This window comes from Emydura macquarii, unplaced genomic scaffold (genome assembly GCF_026122565.2).
Source record: "Emydura macquarii macquarii isolate MOO-44397 ecotype Brisbane River unplaced genomic scaffold, CSIRO-AGI_Emac_v2 contig_1483, whole genome shotgun sequence".
Taxonomy (NCBI): domain Eukaryota; kingdom Metazoa; phylum Chordata; order Testudines; family Chelidae; genus Emydura; species Emydura macquarii.
In genome coordinates this window covers 20,025,301-20,038,950 of record NW_027131620.1, presented here as the reverse complement: position 1 = coordinate 20,038,950, position 13,650 = coordinate 20,025,301, and the positions used below count along the sequence as shown (strand labels likewise).

At 42.0% G+C, this 13,650-nt stretch overlaps 1 protein-coding gene across 5 annotated transcripts in view; it reads right to left on the bottom strand.

Moving 5' to 3' along the window:
* ARHGAP40 (Rho GTPase activating protein 40) overlaps nt 1–13,650 on the bottom strand; it is a 68,914-nt gene that overhangs the window by 39,906 nt on the left and 15,358 nt on the right. The window contains exon 1 of one of the 5 annotated variants that reach the window (XM_067554413.1): nt 3,074–3,241. The exons of the other annotated variants lie outside the window; for them this stretch is intronic. Coding sequence (XP_067410514.1) covers nt 3,074–3,189 — 116 coding nt within the window. The 5' untranslated portion in view covers nt 3,190–3,241. Of the gene's footprint in view, nt 1–3,073; nt 3,242–13,650 lie in introns of those variants that run through there. 5 annotated transcript variants of the gene reach the window in all.

Genomic DNA, 13,650 nt, shown 5'->3' with positions numbered 1-13,650 from the left:
TCTCTATGAACCTGAGCCTTCCCATGTGTAAGGGAACAATAGTTATCTCTCTCTCAGTGGGGAAGCTAGTCTGTGTGTTAACATGCTTTGAGATCCTCAGGGAAATGGTGCTAGGAGGGTATGCCAAGGATGATTTTCTGTTTGGCCCTTCATTTATTAAAGGAAAGCCTCCTTGGAATGACAAAGATACATATAACGTGGTTTGTATGTTTCTAATTTGCCTTACAACTATCCTAACGTTGAACACCTGCTTAATCGGTGTAGTAATTACTATGAAATAACTCTGCAGCACCAGTCATTTCCTGTTGTAACCCATTCCAGAAGCTGGCCAATTTCTTCACTGTGCATTAAACCAGAGAGAATAGAGAAGCATAATTTACTGCTCAAGAAAGCTGGGAACCATCGGCAAGAGGTTACAAGTGGCAAGAGGCTACAAGGAGGGTATGTGAATTAACTACTGACCAACAGTATTTAAATAAATAAATAAATAAATAAATAAAATAAAAGGGACCAAAGGAGGATACACTGAAGGATCAAGTTAATCTTCATGCTTAAGAGATTTAGAGACAGTGGAAAACAGGAAGGGCAGAAACATAAGCTCCTTACTTGGATTGCTCACGTTATGTCTACACTTAAACCACTACAGTAGCACAGCTGCACCAATGCAGTGTTTCAGTGTAGACATTCATTATATCGACAGAAGGGGTTCCTCCAGTTGCTATAGATTATCCATCTCCCCAAGAGGCAGTAGCTAGGTCAAGGGAAGAATTCTTCTGTTGCCCTAGTACTGTCTACATTGGGAGGTTAGGTCACCTTAACTATGTTGTTCTGGGGTATGGATTTTTCACCCCGGGCTACATAGCTGGGTCGACAATTTTTTAGTGACACATACTGTCCCACATGCTGAGATAGTAAAAAATGTTGACTTTGCACAGAGACAGAAGACTCCACAATTTGGTAACCATTCCCAGACGTTTATCTAAACAACTGCCAAGGACAGGTTAACCTCAGCAATTGTTCATGGTGCATGAACAGTTCCTGTGTGCAGCTTGGTCATCTTACGGAATGTCACTTAGCAAGTTCTAGAGCTCAGAGAATACTAAGCAGCTGGCTTCCAGCATGCAAAAAAGAGGAAATTCACCAATACTCACACATGGCCTTTGTCTGCCAGATTTAAATAGAAGGGTTAGAGGTAATAGAGAGAGGTGCACTCAGGGAAGGAAACGTGGATCAATAGCTCTTTTCCATGAGTACGTGGGAAGAATGGTAACAAGAGTACCATTACTGGGTAAAATGATAAGTATCTTAATGACAATCAAATACACATTCCATAGTTACCACTGCACAAACGTTACCTTCACGGTACAGCAATCAAATTCTGTGTCTATATGACTACTGTAGAGTATTAGTTATACAAGAGTTAAGTGGCTTACATGATTGCTGGACCTGAATGAGTGTTTCTAACTAACAGCTGGCATTCTGCCTTCAACTTATTATTTAAATTTAATGAGAACTACTTCTACCCTAGCACCTTAATGTCTGTATTGCTCAATCTTATTTTGGCAGTCTGGAGAATTAGAAACTGAGGCAGCTGGGTAAGTGGTTTTTCAAAATATACAGAGTTCAAAATATTCAGTAGCCAATTGTCCTAAAAGAAACCCCTTGACACCAGTCTCAAAGAAACACTGGTGACTTGGAATCTAGTCCATTTGTTTGTTTGTTTTTTTTAAAAAGAAGTGGAATCTAAAGTAATTTCCAAAATTATATCTGCCCATCTCCCATACCCAACAGTTTTTACAAACAGGTTTTTTCCTTTTCCTCTTCTGTTGCTATGTGAAAGACTCAGACTGATTATACAGGAAAAAAAACAACAAAACAAAACAAAAACAAAAAAACATATATTTTTCCTGTAAACCCTCTCAGGTAAAACAAATTAGATTATCCTAACATCACCACATTTTCAAACAGAGGCATGATTTTTAAATAGAGGTTCTCTTTCCAGCAGGTGTATATTGTAGGTACAAAGTGGTAAGTTAGCTAACTAGCAGATTCCAGTAAAAGATGCTCTAATACAGTTCTCAAACTTTCCAGACTACTGTACACCTTTCAGGAATCTGATTTGTCTTGTGCATCCCAAGTTTAACCTCACTTAAAAACTACTTGCTTACAAAAATCAGACATAAAAATACAGAAATGTTATAGCACACTATTACTGAAAAATTGCTTACATTTTCACCATATAATTATAAAATAAATTGATTGGAATATAAATATTGTATTGACAGAGCAGCATAAACAAGTAATTGTCTGTATGAAAGTTTAGTTTGCACTGACTTCACTAGGACTTTTTATACAGCCTGTTGTAAAAAGTCAGCAAATATCTAGATGAGTTGATGTACCCCCTGGAAGACCACCGCATACCCCAGTGGTATGCGTACCCCCTGGCTGAGAACCACTACTTTAATATGATACAGCAGGTCAAGACAACAAGAGTAACTCTGTCAAACACAAATCAATCTGGTTTAGTAATCAATTAGTTTTATGTTATAAAACTAGTGTAACGCAGACTCATTGACTAACACATACACTAAGTATTGTATAAAAATGCACCATTCCTGTCTCCTGTGTTCAATTTAACTGACAACTGTAGAGAATGGTTATAAAACATTAAACAATTAGAAATGCAGCTTTATTTCTGAATCTTGGATGAGGAAGTTTTCTGATCCTGTAGGTTAGTCCCCTGTGATGCTTCCCTCTCTCCCTCCTCCCCTTGTATAAACAGTTTGCTGCATTGATTCTGAAGGTTTATTGTGTCAGAGCCAAGAAGCATACTTATGTGACACTGATTAAGCTTAAAATAGTATATGAGAATTTATGGAAGATCAAAATGGCCAAATCGTGTTTTTAAAGAATTCTTAGTTACTCTTGTTTGTATTTCCTTCAGTTTCACCTTGTTTCCACTCATTTATACATTATTCTGAGGTGCAATATTGTCCTACCTCTACATCCTGCTTTTTGATCAAAACTTAACCACACAGTAAAAAAGTTACTCCAAAATGTGGGCACTCAGTACCTGCAAATGCCAGAGACCTGCGAATGGGCAGAAGGCTGGATGGGTTGCAATACAATTTGAGGTCTGGGAATCCGAGTTCTGGCAAACCCAGAACCAGGCTTTTCAAGTTTATCCATGGTCTAGGTTACGAGAGAAATCAATGGTTGTTTTCTTTCAGCAGCAGCAGTCCATCGGTATATCTCTGACAGTCACAGAGCAAGGGAGTTGCTGTAATTCCTTGTGTTACATCTGCAGCTGATTGCAAAGAAAGCAATACCACAGCCCCACCTACTTGTGCTATAGAAACGCTGCTAATTGGATGGCAATTCCCTCCTCCTCCTCTCATCCACCCAGCAAGATGTAATAAAAATCAAACATACCTGAGACTTTACATACACAACTATGCAGCCCATCCAAGGGCTATAATCATCTGTCCTGTGCTGGGAATGCAATACATACCTGAAAGACATAGTGAAACCAGCTTCTAGCATTTGAAAATTGTTTTGTTATAAGTTTAGATCTAGAGAGACTGTCCACTCTATCATTTTCCACATAGCTGATGCAAATCACAGACCAGGAACATGCCCAAACCAGGGTTAAACAATAACTAAAATCTCAACCATGTGAAAAGTAACTCCCACGAGTGGCGTAAGTAGCAGCGAACAATGAATCCAACTGAACTGTACCGAAAGGTCCTCACAGATTGGGGTATGTTACCCTCTCAGTAACCCCAATGAGAATGTCATCTGTCCACTGTTGATATAATGCACACACAAGTTTGTTTTCTGTTTCCTTTCTTTTCACTAACATTGAGTTACAATAATTGCTGCAAAAAACTTATAGAAAAAGAAAATCACATTTGAAATTTACTTGGTGATGCCATATGAGGCCTGGCAAATATTTACATCTCTTCCCAATGTTCCTAGCACTATGGTTCTGTAGGTCATTCTCCTTAGCACTGGGTCAAGAGAAGGGGCACCACCAGTTGACTTTCTGCAGAAGGACTCAATATTTCAAGTAATAGTATGCTAAGGCCATCGCATTTGTGAGTGCCTTCTACTTATTAACAAAGCCACTCTTCCAACCCGTGTACTAGTAACAATAGACCCAATATGGGTGATTCCTAACCACTGGATTTGCATAAATGTAACTCCAGTATCCAGCCTACCCTAGTGGCCATTCTGTATTAGTTTATTCACTGCAGGCAAATGTGGCCCATGCGACCCTCCTCCCACATTGCAAGGCTAATTTAGGAACTGAGTGAGGTATGGGCTCTGTGCAGATTCCCTGTCCCGGCGTGAATTTCACCCTCTACTTATATGTAGAATTCAGTCAGTCTCACCTAGGCGTTAATACTAGCTAAATGGGTAACATTACAATTTTCATAAAAGCATAAATATGACCCTCATTTCTGTCCTGCTGAAGAACTTGTCCTTTTGATATTCTTAAAGCTGGACAGAATTAATGCGAACTGTTTATTAGATAAAAATCTGTGCTCATAAAAATAAAACCACCAAGCCCATACCTGGAGCATTCTCACATCTACAACTCACTGAAGTCACTCCTGGCTGGTCTATCACAAAAAAAGTCACTGATTTCTAGTTACCAATTGAAGGATACACTCATTGCATCCCACATAAAGTTCTCTCAGCTTCTTACACTAAATACACGTCACTCCTCACATGACTTTCCTCCCACAGATGTGTTTCATAACTAAAAATTAAAAAAAAAAAAAAAAAAAATCAATTCTATTTTAACATTTCACTGATTCCATACTATGAACGGTCAGCTCAAGAGAGGGAAGAGAGTCTTCATGAACTACGTAAGGCCACCCAAATGAAGAGCAATTATGTAAAATGGTACCATCTTAGAACAGATCTCAGAGAGCACACAAAGGGAGCAGATTTGCTTACAGCAGTGATTTTCACTGCTTTCCTATAGGATGGGCAATATGGCTGTGCCTCTTAGGGGTGTGTTTTGAATCACAGCTCCCATTCGACTTATTTATATACCCTTAAGACTTGCCCCCAGGAACATTTCAAATAATCAAGTTCAACCACTTTTGAGTTATTTGTGAACAAAAGGCATCCTCGAGTTTACTTTAAAAAAGGTTCCCTCCCGCCCACTATTTTTTTTTTTTTTTTTTTTTTTTCTGTGTGTGTGTAGTTTAAGGGTTTTCCTCATGCTTGTATTTTATGTGTATTTGTGATCAGCTACAGAACATGTAAGACAGACAGGAGAATTTTTAAAAAGCTGCTGAGCATGCAAAAATGGAAGGGTATAATAAAAGCCCAGATGCCACTTTAACTATAACTTTCACAACAGTAAAAGATAAAATCACACACACACCCTTATAAAATTAAATCCAATAGGCCAACAAACAAAATTATGCATCTGACTCACCCACAGAAGCCAGGGAAAGCAATTCCATTCTCCACTCGTCGTACCGAGGTACATACATAAGATGCTTCTACAAAACCTACACACCCTATAAAGTGAGAACTGTGAAATCAGCCACAAGTCCAAACTTCCCTGCTTTGGAGGACGGGAGGGGAGGAGGTAAGGGAAATCCAAGAATTTACAGCGCTTGTGAGAGAGTAGTTTGTAATAAGTGGACCAGATCTTCACTGGATGTAAACTGGCATTGCTCCACTGAAGCCAGTCGAGCTGCTGATGATCTGTCCCCCAAGAGGTCTCCTACCAAGTGCACTGTGCTGTGAAACAGGCTGTAAAGTTCAGTCTTTTCTTTGTCTTTTAGGTGATCCTTGCACGGCTCCCTCTTAAAATTCCTAGGAAAGAAAACAAGTGCACAGAACTACCAATGCTGTGACACGTCACACCACACAGATGCCTTCTCTCCACATTTGTAGGCAGCCTCAACATGTCTTGCATTTGCCAAACAGGTTTTCCGATAATACAAGTGATCTGTGGGATACCCAGTTGTAATACAAACTAGCTTCACAGTCCTGTTTTTTTCCCAACAGACAGTGACTATACAAGATGATAGTTCAATCAGGTAAGATGCAAAGGGGACGAGTTTAGAGTATATAGGATGTACTGAAACAGAAACGTGTGTAAATTTGCTTAAGTAATTTAATTACTGGGAGCAATGCAGCCTCTGCACAGATATTTCAACACCACGTTTAATAACAGGTGTACATGTATGCAGCTCAGAGTTGCCCCATATCTTGTATGGGGCCAACTGGGTGAAAGTGTTCAGCCTATCCCATATTCATTCCTTTCTGCATTTAAGTTGGTGACTTGCTGGCATCTAGCAGGGATAATTAGTGTCAAACTATTTCCAAAAAAGGAAAAAGGACAGAGTCACACTGCCTTTTAAGCCTACGCTCTAGGGCCAACTCCAGCGGTCCAATTCTGATCTCACACCACTGAGAATCGTGAATCTCTCCAATGAAGTCAGTGTGATTACACTGGTATAAAGCCAAATGGGGTTCAGAACCAGGCCGCTAATGTGCATCCTCAGTCACGCATCCAGACGGAAAAAAGATGAAGCCAAAAGGAAAAAACAAGACTTCATTTCTGGCTTCTGAGAGCATTCGAATGAGTCATTAGTGCAAAGCACCGGGATTCTGCTGTTAACAATGTAGGGGACGCCAGCTTCAAAACATGAGTTGCTTTTTAGTAGCTTGCCAACACCACATGAAATGTTTTCAAACAAGTTGGCCAATACCAGTAAATCCTGATTTCATTAAGGATGTGGAGGAGGTGGGGGATGTGGAGGAGCTGGTTCAGATAACCAGGAGCTTCAGTCAGGCAGCCAGCACATGCCCCACAGGGCTGAAACCTCCAGGTAAACTCATGTACAGCCCCCCAGGATCTCTGTAGCTCCATTCCTGGGGGAGCTCTGCTCCTGCCTGCTGAGCTCTGCAAGAACAGTTTCAGATGGTGCAACACTTTTCTGGGCACGTTGGGGGGGGGGGGGCGGGAAATCGTGGGAAGGCACTGGAGGACTAGCAGCACTTGAATGGCACTAGCTAGCCTGCATCCACACTGCTGGTTAGTTGTGTTAGAAGCTGACGAGCTGTGCCCACCCAAGCTGGGCCAGCTGTGCGGGGCCAGCCAACTTGAGTTAACTTTGCAGTGAAGACAAGCCCTTAGAAGCAACAGCAGAAACAGATACTGTAGAGTGCCTTTTAACCCTTCACACTTCATATTAGCTCCCGAGTGAAAGACAGCGTTCCCCTGGAGTGAAGGGTGAAAATCTGTCACATCAGCTGACATCCCATAAGAAAATGAGGTCGTTTGCTCAAAAAGCACAATAGATAGAAAGCTGGAAATTCCAAGGTAAGGTTCCTCTTTACATTTTACAGAGCGCCCATTAACACTAGGGAGGTAAGAAAATGTTAAGTCATCCAAGCAATCTAGCTATTCCCCCTACTCCTCCTCAGAGATCATGAGAAACCTCAAGCTCCATTATCCATCTCTCCACACATCCTTATTAAGATTAAGAAGTCATTCTAGTTTTTGAAGTCCCTAATGAGATGAGCCTGTGTGATGGATGGATGGATAAGGTTATCTGAGTCTCTGCTGGTTCTCAGGGTAATGCTACGGAGCCATAGTTGTGGCTTAGGGTAGTGCAAAGTAACAGGGAGGTTTATTTAATGGCAAACAACCAGCAGCAGCAAAGCAGCTACAGAGATTTTTGGACACTGTGCAGCTCCCAAGTTTGTTCCACAGCTCCTCCACAAGTCAGAATCTTAGTGTTACATCTCATCTGGAAGATGGCATCTCATGCAGCCCCCTGTATGTTAGGACCTCTGTTCGGTGCTGTCTCAGAAGGGAAAGCATCACCTTCAGTGAATCCCCAACATTACATCATGCAACCAGCTGCTTTTTAGTTGGAAGATCCAATCCAAACACTGAGCAGGTGAGAGCCTGCTGAATGGTATGTAAAAAAACCAAATCTGATCTCTGCCTGAGGTTACGTCTACACTGACAGCAGCAAAGTCGCCGCCGTCAGATCAACTTATCTGGATTGACTGAGCAGTCAGTGAAGACCCCGCTCAGTCGATCCAGAAGTCGACACAATTAATCCAAGTGCGTAGCGCTGCGTCGACGGGAACACGGTTCCCGTCAGCACAGTGCAGTGAAGATGGCGCACAGAAGAGAAACACAGCAGTCGACGGGAGTGACGCAAGTTTTCTGCGTAGTTTGCATAACTCCCATTGACTATCGCCGGGGTAAGTGTAGACCAGACTATAAGAAAGAAGGCATAATCCTCCATTTGTGGATTGATAATCTGATTTAGAGCATCTATGTGTTATGTGACAAACGGAGGGTCAGAATTTCAAGTGCGGAATAAGCAGCAGGAGCAGATGACTCATAAGCAGCAAAGACTCTGTTTTCATGCAAATAATCAGCAGTTACAAGACTAAAGGGTTTTTTTAAATTAAAGGAATGAATGGGCAGGGAATACCCTAGCAGCTGGGGGAAATGGGGTGGAGTGGGAACTGCAGCCAAGCAGTGAAACCCAGACTTTCTGTTGTCCATTCAACACACTATCCACAGTTGCAGCTGTGCTGTTCAGCTGAGACCACAGCAGAAGCTGGCAGCCGCCTGCACATAGCAGGAATAGGTCGCATTGCATGGGAGGTGGGCAGAGGGGAAAAGAAAGTTTGCAGGATGGGGAAACAGAGATCAGAAAGAGGGACTGCAGAGCAGGCTTTGCATTCCCAAGTGGCCTCATCATTATCTGACCAATTATCTCACCTCTTCTGCTGTTCCCAGTGTGCCTCTGAACTGGCTCAAGAGAACTAAAGAGTTAATAATGAAGACCAGGGAAAAGAAATGCAGAAAATCTGTACAAAAATACCAGAGTTTCAAATTTTGTATACAGATAACAGCATCAATGGTATTTCAGTTATAAAGTGAGAAGGTGTAATATTGCACCTTTGGCTCTAACATAGCAGTCACCAGCCTCGAGTGCTACAATTAACATTGAATAACCTGTTCCTTTACAACCCACTCATGTTGACTTACTCAGCTCTTTGTCAAACAAACATTCTCCTTTTGAGCTAAAGCTTCCATGATTGCTCTTGCCCAAAGTAGAATTGCAACCTGTAATTCTCTCTCTTAATCAGAAGCAACTCTCCAAATACAATAGGGTTCTGGGGGGCCATCCAAAAGGGTGAGGGTGCGTGTAAGCAGAATAGAGTACGTATGTATGTATGGTAGAAAGTAAGGTGGGGCAGCTGTACTAGGCTGGGGGGAGAAGGGATGTTACATAGAAACATTGTAATTATCGGGACCTCAAATCTTTCCCCCCCAATCTCTGTTCTGAGACCACACTGAAAATCCACTGAATCATACACTTCTTGCCCCCATAGACTGATGATAGAGCTCCCAATACAAGGTATATCTGACGTGTTGCCACGAGAGCTTGTTTAAATTCAATTTTTTGTAGTTCAAACCCAACTTTGTAAATTTATTTTAAAACATTCTGCACCCTCAGTTGGATTCAGTCCTGTTTGTAGGGAACATTCATTATTGGTGACAATTCAGACAACTGGAAATGGATGAATTTGAGCATGATTGTTCATTTTCTTGAAAGTATGTACTCAAAGTTAGTTCCTGTCCTGGTCAGCCATCCGTTCTGGGAGCCAGAACACTGCCATGTGACTGCAAAATAGCTATTAGGAAACAGCGCCAGTTTTATGATACTTGCATTTTTCATAAGCCCCTTAAGACAGTGCATTTCTGGGCCCCATTAATGACATTTCATGCTAGGGGCAAAGCTCTCCATTCAGTTGTAAGCAACTCTACAATAAGTTTATCTAAACACATATCCATGTCTAGTCACTACTGTAAATAAAGAAATGTAAACCACCCAAAATATTTCCACTGCCCAAGGGAAAGCTGTAACAATAGAAGGAAGCTCTAATATATAAAAGCCACTATTGCTCTGATGAATGAAGTTATTTACTAATTTAGTTGCACAAATTTCTGCCTCCTGGGCATTTTGCAAAGCCCATAAAAAATTGCAGCTCTAAAATAGATTTCTGGTTATGACCTTGTTTACATAGCTGTTGAACACACACCCCATTGGGCCCCAGAGGGAAATAAGAACAGACAACAAGAAAGAAGTTAATGGCGTACAATGTTTTGTATCAGGTTATATCTTTCCTGCTTTACCTCAAGACAGATACAAACCCAATGGCAGAGCAGAACCAGAGCCACTAGTCTACCATGCTACTAAAAATGTGCTTAATCAGTCGAGTAGATTTAGGAATACTGATAAAAACAAATGGTGGCTCTTTGAACACATTGTCATGCTGGCTGGATAAGGGGGACCCATGAGGTGTATTCAGGAACTCTGATTACTCCCTTCTACACCAGTCCCGAGTTGGGGGTGACACGCTGGCTGGATTTGGGGGGGGGAGAAGCGGGCATTTAGTATATTGTTTGACATCAGTATGTCAAAATCATAGTAATTCATGTAAGATATGCCATGTCAGGTACTGTTAGAAAGGCTATAATGTGCTTAGTAAGATGATGATGTTTATGTTCATGTGTTATATGCGTAATGGAAGTTATGGATATGTTTGATATATCTGTATTTCAAAATTGTGCTGTATGGGTCACATCCCAGACAGGATGGCTGCAGAACAAAAGCCTACTTAATGGCCTACTAAGAAATTCACAGGTGCAAAGGCCCCAGGGGGAGAAGCCAGGGATATACCTGATGAATCACCGGGGCTTGCTCATGTGACTCTGGACTCCATTTTGGTTCCTGTGAAATTCCACAAGCAGCATGGCAAGGGCCAGAGGACATAAAAAGGCAAGTGCACGGAATCCATTGTGTCTTCACTCCTGTTCAGCTTCAGCCACCTATCTACCTCTGGATCTAGTCATCTGCAACTGAACTGAAGCTGTGAAACAAAGGACTGAGATCCATCCAGGTACTGGATGTATATCAGAGGGACTATACAAGCCTGCAAAATCCACAATTCTTTTAGAAACCTGATGTATATGGACTTTCAAATCATTTGTATGTATCTGATTGCTTTAATCCTTTAACATTTCTCATATTGTTTGTTCCTTTCTTTTTATAATAAACCTTTAGTTTTAGTTACTAAAGGATTTGCTGGCAGCGTGGTATTTTGGGTAAGATCCAAACTTATATTGATCTGGTACTGTGGCTGACCCTTTGGGGTCAGGAGAAACCATTTTGGTAAAGAGCATAGAGTTTAAAAAACTGAGCTCTTTACTGGACCTAGTAGCTGATCGGGGGCCGGAGACTGGAATACAGTAAAGGAGGCTGTATGTATTTGTGTATTGGATTCTTGACAATTGGTTTGGGGAAATCAGAAGCACAGTTTGTGGCTGGTTGGGAAGTCTGGCTTCAGTGCCACCCACCAGTGCTGGGAGAATCTGCTCTCCTTCTGCAGCCTGCCCTGACCTTGGCATTTTCAGGTGGCTACCCTAGGCATGGAAGGGTCACATACATCACCAGATGAGATGAAACACTACCTGTCATTTCTGAAGATAGCATACAAAGATGGGGTTGGTAATTGGTCAGAGCATCTTTCACCTCTACTTACTGTTGAGTTCAACCCCTCACCATAGCGACTGAATAGCCAATTGCTGTGCAGTGGCTTCAGTCCAGTTCACATTGGACAAGAGTCCACATCACAAATTCTGCCAACATCACTGGTCATCTCTGCACAGCAGCCAAGAATTGACCGAGCTACCCTCTAGCCCTAGAGGTCTCCCTCCACGCCAGGCTTGGGACATGCTGGCATAGTGTGATGTTGAAAGTTTGCACTACTCTTGTCTGAACACTACTCATTTCCATGGATAATAAGCCTGCAGAGCTCAGACTCTGGCTCTCAACTCAGCCCATTTCAAACACTAATGTAATTTATTTCCCCCCCCCCGAAGAAGTCAAAGGAGACACTCTCTATGGAATTTGAGACACTTGGGGTACTCAGATGGATGGAGCTGTATAGAGGGGCAGTGCCATAGATGGACCCGCTATTTCTTCTCTTGCTGCCCAGCTTCTAGCATTAACCACAGAAATTTAAGGCAGCCATCTTGCTTATTTCCTGCCTCATAATTACAAGAATCCCAGAAACAGCTGGATGGTGACTATGGTGACTCAATTTACCATGAGTAAATACATTTTCCAAACATCCCATGGGATTTACAGTTGAATAAGAGCTAAGCATGACCACTCTGAAGAAACACAGCTGTGCATGTAGCTTCACTGTTTTGCATGAACGTTGGATCAGTTGCTGCTAGGGTTGGCAAGGTTGCGTATTCTCCAAAATGAGATAGTCACTAGATATCGCTTGGTTGTTTGTTTGATTTGGAATAATATTCAGACAGGGATTATAAAGAGGGAGAAGGAGAATCTAATCACAGTGAGGAAGACCGAATCTCTCAACAAGACTGTAGTGAGATATCCCAATGTAAGCAGTGCCTGGACACAAGAACTAGTATAAACTTTGAAGTCAGGATAACTTTTTTAAAGAGCAAATGCTGCTTCTTACAGACTCAGGGTACTGCATTTTCTTCAGTCTTACCCCCTTTTGCATTTTTTAAGACAAATTTATCAAGGTGGCAAAATCCCTTCTGGAATTCAAAACGGCTTGCAGTTTGTTCATTTGTTCCAAACCAGAGGCTGGACTGGAAGACAGAGTGGGCCCCGCTCCAGAATGCCAGCATTCTGCTTTGTAATAATGCACAAAGAGACGATATAAATTGAATTTACTTCTCCAGAGCACTGTCGTTTCTCTCAGTACCCACAGAAATACTCACAGAAAAACAGTTCCCAAGCACGCACCCAAACATTGTCATGGCCAAGTTCTCAGTATTTCTGGATGTGGACTTGGTTTTTTCCCCCCCATTTTGTTTTCTGGTTTTGGACACCAGCCAGCCTCTCTTTATCTAACAAAGTATGACAGGAGCACCAAACAAGAGACAAATACATTCATCTACTTATGCTGTCAACGGGGTCCTTGGTCTATTGACAAGCAGATAAAACTGTCTGCTTGAACCATTTTAATTGCCTCATCCCCCTCTTCTCCCCACCCCTCAACTACCTCCCTCTGTAGGTTGCCCTCTGAGAGCCCTTGCTCTGTTTTCCACTGCAGAAGAAGAGCATTTCCTTTAAAAGGACATGTTGTGCTGCAACTGTAAAAGTGAGGGAGGGTTTTGTATTGAATTCAGAGGTGCTGGAGCACTTCCTTCTGTGGACAGTACTCCCATTTTCACCAAGACACTGATGCCCACCCGTCTCACCTCAAAAAAGAAGTCTATTTACTTCTGCTCCCTTGTTAACTGCACCAGCTGTCCTCTGCCTGCAAACTAGAAGCGTTCTGGGGAATCCCACTCCAAGTAACATCAGTCAACTCAATGGCATAATTACTGATGCATTTGTTTAGCATAGGCTTCGTGTCTAAACGTGCAGCCTGCTTCCACTCCACAAGAACTTTGCCATCCATCCAGTGGTAGCCACAGCAGGCCCCTAAAGAGGAATTCAATTGTTTTCCTAGTTATACAGTCCTTTTCTTATGGCAAATGTCGTATGACTGGGATTCACACTCGTTCATACAGATCCTTGCATCACTTACAAA